Source organism: Drosophila guanche, unplaced genomic scaffold (assembly GCF_900245975.1).
Source record: "Drosophila guanche unplaced genomic scaffold, DGUA_6, whole genome shotgun sequence".
Classification (NCBI taxonomy): Eukaryota; Metazoa; Arthropoda; class Insecta; order Diptera; family Drosophilidae; genus Drosophila; species Drosophila guanche.
This window is the reverse complement of record NW_022995752.1, coordinates 5,141,233-5,159,999: the sequence shown is the minus strand read 5'-3', so window position 1 is coordinate 5,159,999 and position 18,767 is coordinate 5,141,233. Positions and strand designations below refer to the sequence as shown.

The 18,767-nt window shown below is 47.3% G+C and overlaps 4 protein-coding genes across 8 annotated transcripts; 2 read left to right on the top strand and 2 right to left on the bottom strand.

Moving 5' to 3' along the window:
• Nucleotides 1-171: 171 nt before the first annotated feature.
• On the bottom strand, nucleotides 172-12,271 carry LOC117587736 (probable multidrug resistance-associated protein lethal(2)03659). 4 transcript variants are annotated; one of them, XM_034278654.1, is made up of 13 exons: nucleotides 12,050-12,271; nucleotides 10,978-11,077; nucleotides 10,837-10,922; nucleotides 9,984-10,295; nucleotides 9,712-9,920; nucleotides 8,010-9,646; nucleotides 7,407-7,942; nucleotides 7,080-7,345; nucleotides 6,395-7,010; nucleotides 2,173-2,755; nucleotides 898-2,110; nucleotides 418-834; nucleotides 172-358 (listed from the first exon to the last, which is right to left on the bottom strand). In XM_034278654.1, exons 2-13 carry the CDS (start codon nucleotides 11,052-11,054, stop codon nucleotides 338-340), a joined length of 5,973 nt encoding a protein of 1,990 aa, XP_034134545.1. In that variant the 5' UTR covers nucleotides 11,055-11,077; nucleotides 12,050-12,271; the 3' UTR covers nucleotides 172-337. The 4 variants fall into 4 exon arrangements, with proteins under 4 accessions (XP_034134545.1, XP_034134547.1, XP_034134548.1 ...); XM_034278656.1 differs by lacking the exon at nucleotides 2,173-2,755 and having other exon boundaries at nucleotides 898-1,143; nucleotides 6,741-7,010; nucleotides 12,050-12,270; XM_034278655.1 differs by lacking the exons at nucleotides 172-358; nucleotides 418-834; nucleotides 898-2,110; nucleotides 2,173-2,755 and adding an exon at nucleotides 5,647-6,007 and having other exon boundaries at nucleotides 6,078-7,010; nucleotides 12,050-12,269.
• A 349-nt stretch (nucleotides 12,272-12,620) lies between these two features.
• LOC117587621 (40S ribosomal protein S13) lies at nucleotides 12,621-13,569 on the bottom strand. Its single transcript, XM_034278479.1, has 3 exons — nucleotides 13,470-13,569; nucleotides 13,110-13,237; nucleotides 12,621-13,037 (listed from the first exon to the last, which is right to left on the bottom strand). Exons 1-3 carry the CDS (start codon nucleotides 13,490-13,492, stop codon nucleotides 12,733-12,735), a joined length of 456 nt encoding a protein of 151 aa, XP_034134370.1. The 5' UTR covers nucleotides 13,493-13,569; the 3' UTR covers nucleotides 12,621-12,732.
• Nucleotides 13,570-13,815: 246 nt separating this feature from the next.
• LOC117587620 (COP9 signalosome complex subunit 8) lies at nucleotides 13,816-14,669 on the top strand. Its single transcript, XM_034278478.1, has 4 exons — nucleotides 13,816-13,962; nucleotides 14,024-14,088; nucleotides 14,158-14,333; nucleotides 14,388-14,669. Exons 1-4 carry the CDS (start codon nucleotides 13,906-13,908, stop codon nucleotides 14,636-14,638), a joined length of 549 nt encoding a protein of 182 aa, XP_034134369.1. The 5' UTR covers nucleotides 13,816-13,905; the 3' UTR covers nucleotides 14,639-14,669.
• An 86-nt stretch (nucleotides 14,670-14,755) lies between these two features.
• Nucleotides 14,756-18,445, top strand: LOC117587619 (serine/threonine-protein phosphatase PP2A 65 kDa regulatory subunit). 2 transcript variants are annotated; one of them, XM_034278476.1, is made up of 8 exons: nucleotides 14,756-15,066; nucleotides 15,373-15,526; nucleotides 15,589-16,007; nucleotides 16,079-16,153; nucleotides 16,215-16,980; nucleotides 17,048-17,320; nucleotides 17,533-17,727; nucleotides 18,100-18,445. In XM_034278476.1, the coding sequence occupies exons 1-8, from the start codon at nucleotides 14,983-14,985 to the stop codon at nucleotides 18,126-18,128; spliced, it is 1,995 nt and encodes a 664-aa protein (XP_034134367.1). In that variant the 5' UTR covers nucleotides 14,756-14,982; the 3' UTR covers nucleotides 18,129-18,445. The 2 variants fall into 2 exon arrangements, with proteins under 2 accessions (XP_034134367.1, XP_034134368.1); XM_034278477.1 differs by lacking the exon at nucleotides 17,533-17,727 and having other exon boundaries at nucleotides 14,759-15,066; nucleotides 18,011-18,445.
• Nucleotides 18,446-18,767: the final 322 nt, after the last annotated feature.

Here is an 18,767-nt window from a genome sequence, read left to right as displayed (position 1 = left end):
TCACTGCCAACTTTTGCCAAATGAAATTGGCGCGAAAAATTACTGACATGCAGACTGCCAACTTGTACAAAATAGCAGCAGTAAATAAATACCAAATTTGATATGGCCAACACTTTTCCGTGTTGTAAATGGCGAAATATATTTGAATACAAATTTAGAAACGGCGGCAAGTTATAACTATTAAGTTCCATTTATTTTTAATAGTTTAAGTACACTCTGTGTCATTTTCGTATACTCCAACACAAAACCCATGCATCTCAAGATCCCTTTTTCCGTATATTGTCATTTAATCGGCTACTATAAGCTATAGTTTTGACGAGGTATTCGGCTATAAATATTAGAGAATGTGTTTCTGGGCCTAAAATGATACAAGAATTAGTACAGTACTCATAAATTGATAACTTAATTAATGCTTACATCCTGTGCCACTTTAAGTAAATGCTCGAAGCTGGATTTTCCCGTCTGCATAACCATGCCATGGAATACTTTGCTTTCGGACTTGGTTAACAGCTCGTAGGGGGATCCAAACTCCACAACACGGCCAGCATCCAGAACCATCACTTTGTCCGAGTCCATAATAGTGTTCAGACGATGGGCTATCGTTAGTACAGTGCAGTCTTTAAACTTGTTGCGAATGGTGGTCTGGATGAGGCCATCCGTTTGGGGATCCACATTGGCCGTGGCCTCGTCCATCACCAGAATGCGATTCTCGCGCAGAATGGCACGAGCCAGACACACCAACTGACGCTGACCCACGCTAAAGTTGGTGCCACCTTCGGAAATGCTGCTCTGCAGGCCCGTTGGCAGCTCAAAAATGACCTCCTTAAGATGTACCTGAAAAGAAGAGAGATCATGAGCATCTCCTATAAATATTGTGAGGATAATTCCAGATCCTACCTCTTCCAAGGCCTGCCACAGCTTATCATCCGGATACTGCTCAAAGGGATCCAAATTGTAGCGCATTGTGCCAGAGAATAGCACCGGTTCCTGGGGAATAATTGAGATCTTGCTGCGCAGATCGTGCAGTCCCATCTCACTCGTGTCCCGCTTATCGATTAGGATGGATCCATCGTTGTAGGACAGCCGGAATAGCGCATTAATCAGCGAGGACTTACCCGCTCCTGTGCGTCCCACGATGCCCACCTTTTCACGCGGTTTGATGACGAAATTCAGCGACTTGAGCACTGAATCCGTTTCGGGATCGGGCGCATATCGCAAACTTAAATCCTTGGCCACTACTTGACCCTCTTCCGGCCAACTCTTTGGCGGTGTTTTGTCATTTACAGAGGAAAACTCGCCCTCTGCCTGCAGATTCTTATACTCGAGGACACGCTCCACCGATGTCATCGAGTTCTCCAGCTCGGCCGATTGTCGCATGCCCCACTGAACCATGCCCGTCATGCCCAGAGCCTGGGTGATGGCCAGGCCAATCTGGCCAGGATTGCTGACTGGCGGATTGAAGAAGCTATTGAGGATCACCGACACCACATAGGCCACGCAGAAAAGGTCCAAATAGTAGCCAAAGGCACGACTGGTAGAGATGAATGTGTAGTAGCCGGAGCTGTGCAGATCCTGATAGTTGTCATACTCCCGGATCAATGTCCTCTGGGCGCCCAGGGCCCGGATCGTGGGCAGTCCGTTGAGCGTGGCACTAAAGTGCGAGTACATGGGCGAGCGGGCCACCGCCTCGAGACGCTTCACATCGCGTGACGTCTTGAGGTAAAACTCCCTCCAATAGTAGAAGGCCAACACCATGGCGATGGTGTTGATCAGGTACCAGGGATTGGTGAGGCATAGCACACAGATGATGCCCGTCAGTGTTAAAAAGATCTGAATGCAGTCCAGCATGACAGCGGGCAGCATCTCGTCCACCTGCCCTAGGTCCATGGCGAAACGGTTCAGAATCCTGCCCGAGGGATTCGTGTGAAAGAAATACAACGCAGTGCGCGACACACCACGGAACATGGTGTTATGCAGCTCCGTGGACGAGTGCATGGTCATACTGAAGAACAGCAGCGTGCGCAGCAGGGCACAGATCACCAGCCCAACGTTGATTGCCGCAAAATAGTAAATGTCCAACGAAGAGGAAGACGTGGCGTTGTTTTTGACCCTATTGCAAGAAAAATTATACTCATTAAAGCTTCATTCCACCATACATATTCCCCTACTCACCAATAGGACAGAAAGTAATCGCCGCCAGAGGCCAGGAGTTGTGTGCCAGCGCACAGTGCGGCCAGTAGGGCAAACGTTAGCACCCCACAGCCAGCTGCAAAGTATTTCTTGTACATGGACAGACCGATCTTGCCGCCACTGCGCGATTCCTGCACCTGCACCGAGCTCGGCTTCGGTTTCTCCTTCTCCTTCTCCTGTGGCACCAAAGACTCCTGGGAGGACGCACTGGCAGTGCTTTGAGTGCTGCTCTGGCGGGAGAGCGACTTAGTTCCATTTGCATCATCGCCAGCTCCGCTCTCCTCGTTTTGGGTGCTCTCTGCCAAAAGTTGTGCAAAATCCTGTCCACTCTGGAGCATTTCCGCATAGCTGCCGATGGCCGTGACCTTCCCTTTGTCCATGATTACAATCATATCGGCCTGCTCCAGAAACTGCAGCTGATGCGTGACCAGAACGACTAGTTTGTGGCGTAGGAATCCCCGCATGCATTCATCAAACAGATGCCTACCCACATGGGTGTCCACGGCGCTGAGGGGATCGTCCAGTAGGTATACATCCGCCTTACGATACACAGCCCTGGCCAGGCTGATTCGCGCCCGCTGGCCACCCGACAGCGAGGTTCCACGCTCGCCCACAATCGTTCCATCGCCATTCAGCAGATCCAAGTCCCGCTCCAGGGCGCACTTCTTCACAACCGTGCGATAGCGCTGCTTATCCATGGGCAGACCAAACAGAATATTGTCCCGCACGGAGGCGTTAAACAGCCAGGGCTCTTGCGAGGCATACGAGAACCTTCCGTGCACATTGACGCCTCCCGCTTCGGGGGAGAGTTCTCCTAAGATGGCTTGGATGAGGCTGGACTTGCCAGCGCCCACTGGTCCAATGACAGCCACCAATTGCTGGCGTCGCAGCGTCATGTTGATGTTGTCAAGGACTGGATCGTGAGGCTCTGGACTCCAGCGTGCTCTCAAATCCTTGATATCCACCAGCACATCGGGCTTATAACCATCTCCCATCTGATCGGAATGCTGCTCATTCTCCGCCAGCAAACGTTGACTCTCGGCGGGTTCCTCCTCCACTTGATACGGCATATGATCCACATTGGACTCGTCGCGAATCATAAAAGTCCTGATGCGACGCAGCGAGACCAACAGCTCGGCAAATTGCGACATTCCAGCGGGAAAGAACTTGGCCACTGTCCGCCTCAGGATATTGTAGAAGGCCGTCACACAGAAGGCCCGCTCCGCAGTGAGTTCGCCGCCGAGGAGGACGAACCCCATGAGGCTGACAAATATGGCAATGCGTCCCAGGGTGATCTCGAAGGACAGAAGAACGCCGCGCAGCAAATTCACCTGACGAATGGAGCTCATCTCGCTGCGTCGCAGCTGCTCGATGAGCTTGCCGAAGGGCCGCTCCCAGGTGTACATTTTGATCACCTGTATGCCCGAAATGATCTCGTTCATCATGCGCACCCGCTGGTCCGTCCGCAGAGCGGTCTGCAGACGCAGCGTGGAGGTGACTTTGCTCAGATACGTTTGCAGCGGCAGGTAGAGCACCAATATGCCAATGCCAAAGAAGGAGGCCGGTCCGATTTGCTGATACAGAAAGTAGGCGGCAATCAGCAGCTCCAGCGGAGCCAGCCACAGGAAGTGCAGGTGAATGAGGGCGCGATCGAATCGATTCAGATCGTTAGACAGCAAATTGACCACCTGCCCGATGGTGGTATCGCCCATGGCAGTGCGGCTGAGGCGAAGAGCCTTGCGGTAGATGGCACAACTGACGGCCACTCTCATCTTCATGGCCAAGTGCTAAAAATTTTAATTAGAGATTACAAATTGCTGCATTCGGAGGCATTTAAAAGTAGCTTACCATCATTCCTAGCATATAGGGATGTGTGAGAAGCACGCTGGCCAGCACACACATGATCAGAGCCAAAGCATAGAGCTGTGCGGCTAGGCTGTCGCTGCTGTCTTCGCCATGTTGGCTAAACTCGGATATAAGCCCAGCCAGGATCAGTGGAACAGTGGCCCTACACAAACCAATCTATTTGAATCATTATTTCACATCAAATATCGATCACTCACCTGGTGCCCAGCTCTAGAGCGCCAATCATCACGGCAGAGCGCAAGAGTTCCCAGCGAAATACGCGCACGACGACCCGCAGGACACTGGGCTCGCGGTGCGAGTTCTTGCGGCGGCATGCCTCCACTTCGTCCACCCAGGCTCGATAGAAACGATCACCCAGGCTTTCAGCTTTGTGCTCCTCCAGGGCATTGTACAGATCCGTTGGCTGCAGCGTCTTGTTCCGCCCCTTGAACAATATCGGCAGGGTAAAGCTGCAATAAAGAGAATCTTATGTAAATCTATTTCGACATAATGAATAATTACAAAAATATTCTACGAACAATATCGTATTGATAAGGGTTGTCTTCTCGGGTGTCTTCAGCTTTTTTCAGCTTCTGTTGTAATGAAAACCATATTTTATCACATATTTCCCATATGTGATAACACATACATATGGCGGCGCATAGATAAACACACACACACACTAGCATGTGTTTAGTAAAATTTCATTCTTAACGGTAACTGTAAACTTGTGCGTACCAGAACATCAGCGAGGACAAAATACCTGCCGACTCGCGTGGATTTGTTGGCAATTTGTTGGCCTGCATAATTATGCTTTGTTTTAAACTATTTGAACACGAAACTATGTACGTATGCTTGGGTTTCACTTCCGGAGGATGGGGATGCTATTTCATCACCAGACAAACCGGGAGAATTTCATCACAGGCTGTACCGCTGTACCGTTAGAGTTGCAGCATCAGGACGTGGGTGTGTTGGGTGTATACGTATTTAAGCGCGACCACGTGATCAAAAATTAAGCACACTAAAACTTTCCATTCAACATTAAAATCAAAAGACTAAGCACATAAGCCAACCACGACGCCCCGCAATTCCAATCATTCTGTTCGTTCCATGTCGACGAAAGCTAGAAAAACAAAAAAATCAATCGAAGAATCAGCTGTCCGCCATTTGGACTTATGGTCGTATGACACCACCAATGGGAGAACTCTTTCTCCGTCTGTCATATAAAAAAGTTAGATAAGCGTAATGTCCTACGGCCATACATTCCTCAAATGTGTTGTGTGCGGGCATTTTTAGTGCATGGCTCTGTATGTATGTATTTTTCGGCATTTTTAGTATCTTATTTACATATTTTTGGCGGCAAATGATTATACAATTCGAAAATTATACTACAGCTAATCTATACCATCAATACACAATCAATTTAAGGTTTGAGTGGGGTTTAATTAATAAGTAAACAATTGAAATTGATTAAGCTACGGCAAGTGCGATCAAACGTATACATGCATACATTTTATTTACTTATCAAGGGGCTTGTGTACATATATTTTAGGGTGGAAATTCGACGAATGTTCGAAGTAAATAAAACAAACTTTTAGTCAATTCCCGATATACAATATATAATATTATTCTTTATTCTTTATGAAGGCACTTATTCTTTGCACTTAGAAATTTAAATAAATACAAACATTAAATATAGCAACAGATTCCAATGCATCTCGTGGATGCGATCTGTCATTTAGATCTCGATAAAGAGAGGATCTCCATATCCATACATTCATTCACACAAAACACGAAACATTCATATACACAGATTCAAAAACATTAAGAATATTTAAACTAAATATATAAGGCCGAGACGACGGACTGGGGTTACAGGCACCTCAGCTCAATTCCTGCACACATTTTGTTGGGTATTAGTAGAGTCTCAAGAGGACAGACGCCGACTCTGCTTCTGGGCGTCTTCAAAGGCCTGGAAATGTAAATGTAAATGTTGAGTTTGGGTGTAAATTCCATTATTTACCGAGTAAACTTAGACTTACCTTTTGTGCGACCTTCAGTAGAGTTTCGTAAGTGGCCTGCCCCGTTTGCTTCACCATGCCGTGGAACACCTTGGTATCTGAGAGTGTCAACAGCTCGTACGGCGTACCAAATTCCACAACTCTGCCGGCATCCATGACCAGCACCTTGTCGGAGTCCATGATGGTGTGCAGGCGATGGGCTATCGTCAGTACAGTGCAGTCTTTGAACTTATTGCGAATGGTGGTCTGGATGAGGCCATCCGTTTGGGGATCCACATTGGCCGTGGCCTCGTCCATCACCAGAATGCGATTCTCGCGCAGAATGGCACGAGCTAGACACACCAACTGACGCTGACCCACGCTAAAGTTGGTGCCACCTTCGGTGATTTTGCTCTGCAGTCCACTGGGCAGATCGGCCACAACTTCCTTTAGCTTCACCTCCTCCAAGGAGCGCCACAGCTTCTCGTCTTTGTACTCATCAAATGGATCCAAATTGTAGCGCATTGTGCCAGAGAATAGCACTGGTTCCTGGGGAATAATTGAGATCTTGCTGCGTAGATCGTGCAATCCCATCACATTCGTGTCCCGCTTATCGATCAGAATGGATCCCTCGTTGTAGGACAGTCGGAACAGCGCATTGATCAGAGAGGATTTGCCCGCACCCGTCCGTCCCACGATGCCCACCTTTTCACGCGGTTGGATGACGAAATTCAGCGACTTGAGCACATACTCTGCCTTAGGATCTGGCACATAGCGCAGGCTCAGCTCGTCAAATATAATCTTTCCTTCTGCGGGCCATGACTTTGGTGGCTTCTTCGCCGGATTTGCGGCCTCCAGTTCTCCTTCTGGCTCAATGTCCTCGTATTCAACCACTCGCTCCACGGCGGTCATTGTGTTCTCCAGCTCGGCAGACTGTCGCATGCCCCACTGGACCATGCCCGTCATGCCCATGGCCTGTCAAACGTGAAACGGGAAAGATAAGTAAGAATAGCTTTTGGGTGAAGGATAGTGTGCGGAGCATACCTGTGTTATGGCGAGACCCACGTCGCCGCCGTTAGCTGGAGGATAGACAAAGAAACTGAGTGTGATTATCGCTATGTAAATCACACAGAAACAGTCCAGCCAGTAGCCAAAGGCGCGCGAAGTGCTGATAAACATGTAGAAGGCGGAGCTGTGCATATCCTGATAGTTGTCGAACTCTGCCTCCAGCACACGCTGTGCCCCAAAGGCACGAATGGTGGACAGGCCCGTCAGCGAGGCAGCCAAATGCGAATAGACGGGCGAGCGAGCTGCAGCAAAACGAAAACAATGAAAAACACTCGCAATTGATGGATAGATAGCGCCACTTACTGATGGCCTCCATGCGCTTGACATCACGTGAGGTTTTCAGATAGAACGTCCGCAACTGGTAGAAAATTATACCCAGCACGACCGTGGGTATGAGAAAGAGCGGATTGACAATCGCTATGACAATGACGATGCCTGCCAGTGCGAGAAAGATCTGTATGACGTCCATCATCACAGCGGGCAGTATCTCATCCACTTGGCCCATATCCTTGGAGAAACGATTCAAAATGCGTCCGGACGGATTCGTGTTGAAGAAAAACATGGCCGCTCTGCTAATGCCGTGAAACATGGAATTGTGCAGACTAATGGAGGCCTTCATGGCCAGATTGAAGAACAGAAATGAACGTGCCACCGTCACCACAATGGTGAGAACCGTAATCAGCGTGAATATATATGTGTCCAGCATTTCAGCGTCCACGGGCAAGCCCTGCTCAGTCAGCCAGTGGGAGAGTCGATTCTCTAGCATAGGAGATTGTATCGTTGTATCATTCTCTGCGTTGCTGCTGGCGAGCACTGCATCGTTTCCTTTCTTGGTGACCCTACAAAAGAGTTGGATTGACATTAAACCCGACCTGCTGTACAGCCCAGCCATGAGTCTAGTCTTACCAATATGATAGGAAGTAGTCCCCCAACGATGCCAGCACCTGCGACAGCACACAAAAAGCCATCATCACGAAGAAGGCAAAGAAACCGCCGCCGGCTTTAAAGTACTTATTGTACAGGCCTAACCCGATGCGACCCTGCGTCTGTCGCTCCTGGCTGACCATTTGATCTGCGCCAGCATCTAGCACGGAATCGGTTACAGATACCAGGGATATCTCGCTGTTGCGTCGTTGATCAACTTGACTGCCCGACCGAGAGCGCGAGCGTTCCTCCGTCTGCTCTTCGCGTGCCTCCTCGTTCAGCATTGAGGCAAAGTCCACACCGGAATCGCGCAGCGACTCGTACGTGCCCACAGCACTTACCTGACCCTTGTCCATTATGACGATCTGGTCGGCCTGCTGCAGGAACTGCAGCTGATGGGTGGCCAATATGACAATACGCTCCCTCAGATAGCCGCGCATGCACTGCTCGAAGAGATGGCGGGCCACATGCGTGTCGACCGCGCTGAGGGGATCATCGAGCAAGTAGATGGATGTCTCTCGGTAAACGGCTCGGGCCAGACTGATTCTCGCCTTTTGGCCGCCGGACAGCGAGGCACCGCGTTCGCCCACAATTGTCTTGTCTTTGTACGGCAGCAGGTCAAAGTCACGCTCGAGGGCGCACTTCTTTACCACCTTGGTGTAACGCCGTCTGTCCATGGGCTGGCCAAAGAGAATATTCTGTCGCACGGTGCCGGAGAAGAGCCACGGCTCCTGGGAGGCATACGAAATCGTGCCATTCACCTTGATCTCCCCCGACTCGGAGCGCAGTTCCCCGAGTATCGCTTGCATGAGACTGGATTTGCCAGAGCCCGTGCGTCCCACAATGCCCAACATGGTGCCTGGCTGCACGCGCAGATTCACGCAATTGAGTGTGTAGTCGGGTGAGTTGACATCCCACTTGGCCTTCAGCCCGTTGATGGCAATGCCCGCTTCGGATAGCACTGCATTCTCGTTGATCTTTCCCAGTGGCATGGGTACAGGCATCGGCAGTGGTGAGGGCAACAGCTTATCCTCGACTTCGTCGAGATCCTCCTCTGTCTCGCCGTAAACCGTCGCCTGATTGCTGCCCGGCGTTTCCAGCGGCCAATCCACACTCTTGTCCGAAACATCCGTTTCGTCTGATTGCATGTACTTCTCCACGCGTTTGATGGACACCAGTGTCTCGGCCATCTGGGAGATGCCTTGGGGAAAGAACACGGTCATTGTGGTGCGCAGGATATTGTAGTAGGCGGTGATCAGGAATGCCACCTCGGGCGTAAGGAAAGTGCCCAGCAGCACGTATCCCACCAGACTGAGGAATATGGAGACGCGCGTGAGGAAGATTATGAAGGAGAGCAGGATGCCGCGTATGTAGGACACGTGTCGTATGGCATTGATTTCCTTTTTGCGCGCATACGCAACCATCGTCTCGAAGGGCAGCTCCCAGGCATACATCTTGATCACTTGGATGCCTGATATGATCTCATTCATCATTCGCACCCGCTCGTCCGTTCGCAGGGCCGTTCGCAGGCGCAGCACAGAAGTCTTCTTGCCCAGATACGCCTGCAGGGGTATAAACAGCAGCATAAAGGCCACACCGAACACGGCAGCAATACCAATCTGTAAAAAATAAAAAGCAAGTCAGAGTGCAGCTTAAAAGATTATCTCTCTCGCTCGGTGTTTACCTCCTGGTACATGAGAAATGTAATGAAAACAGTTTCCAGTGGACCCACCCACAGATAGTGCACAAATATGGTGGCCAAATCCAGGCGTCCCACATCGTTGGACATCAGATTAACCACATGGCCAGCTGTGGTGTCTCCCAGGGCGGTTTTACTCAGCCGCAAAGCCTTGCGGTAGATCATGCTACACATTCCCACACGCATTTTCAAGCCTAAAAGGGAAACATCAAAGAATTAGTTGCACTTTCGAGGCAGTTAAACCGTGGAACACTGACCTACGTGCATGGTGCCGAGCATGTAGGGATGCATGATGATTACATTGAGCGCACTACACAGGATCACACCGCCCGCATAGTAGTACGCAGCTTCTATCGACTCCGAACCATGGGAATAGTAGGATATCAGCTTAAGCAGGAAAAGCGGTTGCAGGGTGCGCAGTCCCAGTTCCAGCAGGAACAGCACCAGGCCGAGCAGCCCAAAGTACCAGCCAAAGACGCGTATCAGCGCACGCAGCAGGCTGGGTCGCCTCTTGGCGCCCTGCTGCTGCTCTCGCTCCCAGGCGGCGCACAATTTGTTGCCCAGCGTCTCTGCAAAAAAGTAATTCAAATTAATCAAAGATACAGAATTGACTGGGGCCACGGATCGGCTCTATTTATTCGGATTACAAAAACAATAAATGCTCAGCAACAGACCAGACCAGACAGTTATCAATTCGAGAAGAAGAAAAAAAGCCACAGCTCGCGCAACAATTAAAAACCAACAAAATACAATAAAGAAGAAACACATCAATTTACGCGGTCAACGAACATACTATGTGCATCGATCAGTCAAATTAATGGTACTCTTGATTACCTACAGTGCGAGGCGCAACTATAAGGCAGCTACCATGAGTGGGCAAGATTGAATAATCTAGGAAATGACAAAGCAGTGAACGTCCAGTCGAAATATCTAATTTCGCCATTTCCTATCTTGTGTGACGACAACCAAAACTCGACGTTTAAGCCACACAAATGATATGTTCTAGAATCGATGTGGATCGTTCGCTGATAATGGAATTTAAACTCTTTAAACATCATTCCATCATGTGGTGTGTCGTGTCTGTGGAATTTCATCACAATTTTAACATACCAGACTTGTGTTCCTTAAGGGCTCTGTACAGATCCGTTGTATCCAAGGTGTTCTTGCGTCCCTTGATAAATACGGGCATGGTATACCTACCAACATTAAAATATTTAATGGCTTAATTTTACCCAAATTAGTTATACTTACCAAAAGCATGCTGCTGATATAAAACTGCAAGTCTCTCGCGGATTCTCCGGCAAATCTGCCGTCTTAATTGACTGCATTTTGTGATCTAGCTAAAGGAATTCTAAAATAAATAAAAATACTTGTAAATGGTGGAAATTGTATTTCAGCCTGTGGTCAGGGTCTCAAGATGATAATGTAATGTGTGAGCAGAAGCCAGATATCTTGCTGTCTTAAGGTGTGCGCATTGTTTTGATAGCCCGATTTCTCAGGGCCAAAAGAGGACTGTAAGCCACTTTTTCACTTTCCTCTGGAAACAAAACACGCAACCATTGTAAATTTAGATATAAAACCAATTCTGCTGAGTGGTATGTAGATGGATGCGAAATCGACATCGCCCCTTTTCCTTGAAAACAAACGCGAATTGTCTTATCCAAACAAACCTTTTGTTGTTTATACTTATGTAGTTATCAGCAAAGCGATTCGAATTCTGGTTGGCTTAGCGACAGCGTAAATCTACGCTTTTGTTTATAATGTATCTGCTTATTTATGTATGTGGGGGTCATCGCCGTCATAGGGCCGGCCACATTGGCGATGCGTCATTAGGATGATATTTAAATTTTTTCTCTCCTTCCTCCGGCACGCACAACTTTCTGGAAGACAACAGTTATTGAAATGCCCACGGTCGCCATTCCGCCTTGTGGCTTCTCTCTCACTCTCTCTTCTTTCCTTTCCTTTCCTTTCCTTCTTTCCCTTTCGCTTGTTTCATTCATTCGCACCGAAAATAGGCATGTGTTTACCGTTGCTTCAGTACAACTGTGCGGGTGCCGTACCACGTTGTAACTGAACGAAAAAATTGGCATATGTATGTACTAATGTATATACAAAGCATCAACACCGAATATCACTAAATCGCCGAATAAACTAAAATTCATTTCAGATAAAGGCCAATTCGACAATGTTTGCGCGTTGTCTACTTGCCTGTAAATTATCTAATCACATGGATTTTTTCACATACACAAATTACAAAATCATCTTTAAACACATAATTATTATAATTGCCATGAATTGGCACCAGGCTATAAAGTGTACGTACATTTTTGTAAAATATTGTTTACATTTAACAATAACAAAAACTAGCCAATTACCCCCCGTATAACGTGAGAATCGAGTGTTTTGTAGAGCCGGGGGCGACACGGCCGTGTCCACTGCTTTTGCCTTCTGTTTGTGCGGTGTGGCGTTGGCAACGCAAAAAAATATAAAAACCGAATAAACAGAAGAACAGACCCGTCCGTGCGCGCGGAAAAAAGGGCAATGACGAGCAGCTGGCGACTATCAGAGGTTTTAACGAATGCCCGCTGCCATGTATATACGCTTTTTGCGGGTGTGTTTGTGTATGTGGGAATGTACAATTCCGATTCGAAACATGCCGATTGCACACGAGAGGAATCAACAAGTGTAATCACTGTACATACATATATTAAATGCATACATACATTAACATACATAAGTATGTACAATCGATTATCGCATGTGCAATCTCCAAAAAATATATGTATATTCTACCACCTCTTGCATGGCAAACTTTCAAAAAGCTTTCACTCCCCCGCCTTTGGGTAGTACCTTCACCAAAAAATCCTCTGCATTCTCTAGTATTCTATAAAATAGTTATGATTTCCAGTTTAATTCAGTTGGGTTTATTGGATGTACATTGGTAAAATGTATGCTCCCACAAAATGTAAAAAGAAAATTACCAACTAACGCGCGAATCAGGGACACTTAGGCAACCAGGGCAGAGGCGGTGCTCGACTCGTATTTCCAGTTGGGTGGCAGAACGCTCTTTGTCTTGTAGTAGCGGGCCAGACGATGGATTCTGGACTCGACCAGAATAAGACGGAACTTGCCATCCTTGTCCTTGCGGTTGCGTTCCAAATGCTTGCGGATGGCAACGGCCTTCTTGATCATGTGGTAAAGATCCTCGGGAATGTCGGGCTTCAGACCCACTGACTTCATGATACGCAGGATCTTGTTTCCATTGACGAATCGGACCTGGGCGACGCCATGGGAGTCACGCAAGATGATACCTGAAAGCAATACAACACTGGCATTAACATAACCTCAAACAACAAACACACACACACACACAAACGCATTACCGATTTTCGATGGGGTCAAACCCTTCTTGCCAAGCTTCTTGATTTGATCCTTAACATCCTCAGCGTTCAGCTTAAGCCAGGATGGCACTGTACGTCTGTAGGGCAGAGCTGATTGGGAAATACCCTTGCTGCGAATAAAATAATTGTGTTAGTCCATGTCTTCAGTCCGCAGCTCTGTCAATGTGTGTGTGTGAATACGTCTGCACCATGTGCTTGGCTTTGTGAACCATTTTAAGCAAAAGGCATGGCCAACGCACTAAATTTAACATAATAATGGGGTTGTCCCAGTGGGCAGGCACATTTTGCAAATGTATTTGTTCACGGAACTGCATTTGAAACTATAAAAAATTGCATTTTTACCCAGGAGCGTGCATACGACCCATCTTGATAGTCTAGTTTTTTTACCGAAAAGAAGGTGGGAGTGTGACCGCAGGCTTATCGACAAATATACCACCCGATCCTCGGAAATATACCGAGATATACTGAAAATATACTGTACATATACCGAAAATAAAGTGGAGACCTTCGAGACGTTGATAGCTCTCCAATTTTTGAGCTGCTAAAAAGGATGTATCGATAGTATCGTTTTACAAATATAATCACTTCAATGCCATTTAAATCAATTTAGCCACCAGGCAAATAAAGCTGGTAGTCTGGATTAAAAAAACACCCTAATTTGGAAAATACATAATCGTACACACAACTATCGTTTTAGAACCATTCTGACAGCCAATCTCTACAAAGTATCAGAGTTGCATTGGTTGGTATTTTCCGATAAGTTCATAAATTAATAAAAATGCAATCAAATAAATACAACGATTTGCTGGACCGGCTAGAAAATGAGGAATTGGAGGTGCGTAGCAAAGAGTAAATGACTAAACAGTAACAGTTTATCTGTATTTTCGAATCCACAGCAGGTCGAACTGGGAGCAGAAGTCTATCAGCAACTGCTGGCGATTTATCTCTACCAAAACAAACTGTTAGGACAATGAATGCTTTGTGCGCAACGCCAGATATTCCCAACACTCAATCTCATCTCTCGTTTTAGAGCCAATGCCAAATTGTTGTGGATGCGTATACCAGACAAGTTGAAAGAGGACAAAGAGTTGCTGCATTTAAATCAGCTAAACGTTGCCCTTCAGAACAACAACTTTGCGGAGTTCTTTCAAAAGATCAGATACGATTGGTCCGAGTGCGTCAAGCCAGCAATGGAAGATCTCTTGGGTAAGCAGTGCCTCTGCAAAGAGTGTGAACCTAGCTAACAGTTTATTGGCATAGTGAAACAGCGGGAGGATCTCTTGACCCTGGCTGGGAACGCCTATGTTTCCATCTACCAGAACAATCTGCTAAAAATGGCCCAAATGACTGAGGATGAGTTGAAAAATGCCGCATCGGCCTTGGATTGGACTCGGGAACTGAATGGCGATGATGTTATCTGGCTGCCCAAGGCCAAGGAAACACCGCCCACAGGCGGTAACGATGATCAGTTGCTCAAACTAACCGAATTTGTAACATTCTTAGAGAATTAAATTAATAAAATTCACTCCCACATTAAGCCAATACATTTTTGGTATTTGCAAATGACATATGTATTTTTTGTGGTATTTCGCCTGTGCGAACTATCATCGAGCTGTTATCGTTTCTGACTATCGGTCTCGTTGTGTCATTTAGAAGTGAAAAAATTGTAATTTGCAGTAAACTTCAAAGAATTAAAGTAATTTATGTGGGACTTGTGAATAGAAACTCAACAAGCTAGCGAAAATAATTTATTACCCTGTACAGGCCACATTGTAAGCGGCAAGGCAGCTAAATCAAGTTGGTTACTTGCGGAATAGAAAAACCGATTTTCAGTGCGTGTGTGTGAGAAGAAAAAATGGCAGCGAGCGACAAATCAGTCGATGATTCTCTTTATCCCATTGCGGTATTAATTGACGAGTTAAAAAACGAGGATGTGCAGGTTAGTAACAGAGTGCAAAACCTATTACGTCTCACCAAAATCCACAAACATAAGTTGGCGTTGCAATTCAAGGCAGTGGCAGTGGCAGAGGCATGGCCGTGTCCTGCACCGTCTGTCTGTATTGTGCAAAAAAATGCGTCATTTGTATGCATAGCTATGCATGTGTGTGGTGTTAGCGCTGCCTTTGCGTGTTCATGTGTGCGTGTGCGTGTCGCTCGAATTTTCATCGCTGACTTTTGTGTACTTTTGTAATGAGCAACTAAATGAAATTCCTCCCCCCTTCCACCACACTTGTGATATACGCAGCTGCGCCTCAACTCCATAAAGAAGCTGTCGACCATTGCTTTGGCCTTGGGCGAAGAGCGCACACGTTCCGAGTTGATTCCGTTCCTAACCGAGACCATATACGACGAGGATGAGGTTCTTTTGGCACTGGCCGACCAACTCGGAAACTTTACAAGTAAGCAAAACCACAAATCCACCCCACAATGCGGATTCTATTAATAACTGTGCTTGTAATAGGCCTGGTTGGCGGGCCCGAATATGCCATGTATTTAATACCGCCCCTCGAGAGTTTGGCCACTGTCGAGGAGACTGTGGTGCGGGACAAGGCCGTAGAATCTCTACGCACGGTAGCGGCCGAGCACAGTGCCCAGGATCTGGAGATTCATGTGGTGCCAACGTTGCAGCGTCTCGTCTCTGGTGACTGGTTCACCTCCCGCACCTCCGCCTGCGGCCTCTTCTCGGTCTGCTATCCTCGCGTCACGCAGCCCGTCAAGTCGGAGCTGCGTGCTAATTTCCGCAAGCTCTGCCAGGATGAGACCCCAATGGTGCGGCGTGCGGCTGCTAACAAGCTGGGCGAATTTGCCAAAGTCGTAGAGACGGAATATCTAAAGTCTGACTTGATACCAAACTTTGTCCAGTTGGCCCAGGACGATCAGGTACGTTAACCTTAAAATTATGAGAAGAAATTGATTAAATCAACCCAATTCTTCCACTTCTCAAACTTTAGGACTCTGTTCGTCTGCTGGCTGTGGAGGCTTGCGTTAGCATTGCCCAGCTGCTGCCCCAGGATGATGTCGAGCACGTAAGTCCATTTGGTTGGCCACAATGGTTTCATATTTCTAACTCTGTTGTCTCCCGCTTAGCTGGTTCTGCCAACGCTGCGTCAGTGTGCCAGTGATTCGTCGTGGCGCGTGCGCTACATGGTGGCCGAGAAGTTTGTGGATCTGCAAAAGGCTGTGGGACCGGAGATCACACGCGTGGATTTGGTGCCGGCATTCCAGTACTTGCTGAAGGATGCCGAGGCTGAGGTGCGCGCTGCCGTGGCCACCAAAGTCAAGGACTTTTGCGCCAATCTGGACAAGGCCAATCAAGTGCAAATCATCTTGAGCTCCATCTTGCCATATGTCCGCGATTTGGTCTCCGATCCGAATCCACATGTCAAGTCGGCTCTGGCCTCGGTCATCATGGGCTTGAGTCCAATGCTGGGCGCCTACCAAACAGTCGAGCAGCTGCTGCCCCTTTTCCTCATTCAGCTGAAGGACGAGTGCCCCGAAGTGCGTCTCAACATCATCTCGAACCTGGACTGTGTAAACGACGTCATCGGCATTCAGCAGCTATCGCAGTCCCTTCTGCCCGCCATTGTCGAACTGGCCGAGGACTCCAAGTGGCGCGTGCGCCTGGCCATCATTGAGTATATGCCCGCCCTGGCCGGGCAATTGGGGCAGGAGTTCTTCGATCAGAAGCTGCGCGGTCTCTGCATGGGCTGGCTGAACGATCATGTGTACGCCATTCGCGAGGCTGCCACTCTCAACATGAAGAAGCTGGTGGAGCAGTTCGGTGCCCCCTGGGCCGAGCAGGCCATCATCCCAATGATATTGGTCATGTCACGCAACAAGAACTATTTGCACAGTGAGTCAGAGGGCAGGTCCGGGGACTCTACACATTCTACAGTTTAATTCTGTTTTTTCTGCTTTAGGAATGACCTGCTTGTTCTGCCTGAATGTTTTGGCTGAGGTTTGCGGCACGGATATCACCACTAAGCTGTTGCTGCCCACAGTCCTGTTGCTCGCCGCCGATCCCGTGGCCAATGTACGCTTTAACGTGGCCAAAACATTGCAGAAGATTTCCCCGTTCCTGGAGGCCACCGTCATCGATGCCCAAGTCAAGCCCACACTCGACAAGCTAAATGTGGATTCGGATGTCGATGTGAAGCATTTTGCTGCGCAGGCTATAGCCGGCATAGCAGCAGGTAAGCGAGCCCCCCTCCAGCCCATCCTGAGAGTACTAAAATAAGAACAAAGATGCACAGAATTGGGTATTGAAGAGAGGCTTATTTTACGTTAAAAAAGCCATTTCCACAGAATACCCAAAACTCGTACATCTGGCAAGAGATCGTACTTCTGCCTGCCGTCTGTCTGCCGTATAAATAAAAATTTGATATTTGATATCCATTGCCATTAGAAATGGAATTGAATGTGTTTAGAACGGCGGTGCCGCCGTGCATGGGTGCTAAAATTGAAGCGGCCATGGACTCGAAGCTGATAGTGGAAGCGCCGTCCACGATGGCGGGTCCTACCGATGGTGGCATTTTAGGAGGAGGAGCAGACGATGAGGCCTCGCTCAACCAGGATCGAGAGTCGAGAATTGAATTGGAATGTTAGAGGATGAGTAGCCAAAAAATCAAGAAATGTGACGTGCCGCCTGTTTTGTGCCACCCAATACCAATGCCAATGCCAATGATGATGTTTTTAACACCCTCTCCCCAACACAACACTATCAGAAATGTTGTTCAATTGTTTTTCTGTTAAATTAAAATTGTATCCCAAAAGTAATTGTACGAAACTAATGTCAAACATATATACATTTTCTTGTCTCTTTCCCGGTATTTCATCCACGTGGCTGTCGTGTTATGTTGTGTACTTTCTGTTTTTGTTTACAGCGTAATCAATCTACTTGCATCTTTTTTATTCTATTTTTAAACTGTATGTATTTAACGCCGGCAACAAAACACACACATATTATATGTAGCAACCACACTTAAAAATGGAAACTTGTAGTGGAGACCCATGCCCCCCACGCGCGAGGAGGTGTTTAACGCCTGCACTGCAGCAGATGCTGGCTGGCCATGGCGGAGGAGGAGTTTGCAGTTCATGGAGCAGGGAAAGAAGAATCATCTTTGGAGCCATCGATGCCAGCAAGGGAGGAGGAAGAGACACACAAATCGCAACACAGAAAACAAAATTAATTACATACCTATAATATATGATAAACGACCTTACCACATAAGCAAAAATTCATTATTAAAAAGCATTGTAGAGTTGAAACATTTGAACGCATCTAAATGCAAAAAATAAAAACTAAAATAAATGCAAAATTATAGTAAAAAATTACGAAAATGCAAGCAATATAATTTCATAAAAGATGAACCTTTTATGAGTGCATATTGATGGAACATAACTTTAATATCTCTTGAAAAGCATATTTCATACATCCAAAGACATTTTAAAAAGCTATGTGTTTCCAGATAAATAATTTCATATCTTATCTTCTGCTATTTTTGTATCTGCCTTGAAAGCTTTCAACTAAAACCTACCACACAGCATTTAAAATCAATTAGCCCGCCCGATATCGATAGTTTCTAAGGTTTCGCACCTGTGCGATAGTTTTTGTCTGTTTTCAGGTTTTGTTTTGGCGAC

What these genes read in the sequence shown, in the direction of transcription:
- LOC117587736 (XM_034278654.1), bottom strand. Translation starts at nt 11,054, where the DNA reads ATGCAGTCAATTAAGACGGCAGATTTGCCGGAGAATCCGCGAGAGACT. An exon ending in GACTACTTCCTATCATATTG is followed by an intron (nt 7,943 to 8,009) that starts GTAAGACTAGAC and finishes ACTCTTTTGTAG; the next exon opens with GGTCACCAAGAAAGGAAACG. An exon ending in CAAGCGCATGGAGGCCATCA is followed by an intron (nt 7,346 to 7,406) that starts GTAAGTGGCGCT and finishes GTTTTGCTGCAG; the next exon opens with CTCGCTCGCCCGTCTATTCG.
- LOC117587621 (XM_034278479.1), bottom strand. Translation starts at nt 13,492, where the DNA reads ATGGGTCGTATGCACGCTCCTGG. An exon ending in GGTCGTATGCACGCTCCTGG is followed by an intron (nt 13,238 to 13,469) that starts GTAAAAATGCAA and finishes TTTTATTCGCAG; the next exon opens with CAAGGGTATTTCCCAATCAG. An exon ending in TTTGACCCCATCGAAAATCG is followed by an intron (nt 13,038 to 13,109) that starts GTAATGCGTTTG and finishes TATTGCTTTCAG; the next exon opens with GTATCATCTTGCGTGACTCC.
- LOC117587620 (XM_034278478.1), top strand. Translation starts at nt 13,906, where the DNA reads ATGCAATCAAATAAATACAACGATTTGCTGGACCGGCTAGAAAATGAG. An exon ending in TAGAAAATGAGGAATTGGAG is followed by an intron (nt 13,963 to 14,023) that starts GTGCGTAGCAAA and finishes TCGAATCCACAG; the next exon opens with CAGGTCGAACTGGGAGCAGA. An exon ending in TATCTCTACCAAAACAAACT is followed by an intron (nt 14,089 to 14,157) that starts GTTAGGACAATG and finishes CTCTCGTTTTAG; the next exon opens with AGCCAATGCCAAATTGTTGT.
- LOC117587619 (XM_034278476.1), top strand. Translation starts at nt 14,983, where the DNA reads ATGGCAGCGAGCGACAAATCAGTCGATGATTCTCTTTATCCCATTGCG. An exon ending in CCCAGGATGATGTCGAGCAC is followed by an intron (nt 16,154 to 16,214) that starts GTAAGTCCATTT and finishes TCTCCCGCTTAG; the next exon opens with CTGGTTCTGCCAACGCTGCG. An exon ending in TATAGCCGGCATAGCAGCAG is followed by an intron (nt 17,321 to 17,532) that starts GTAAGCGAGCCC and finishes CATTGCCATTAG; the next exon opens with AAATGGAATTGAATGTGTTT.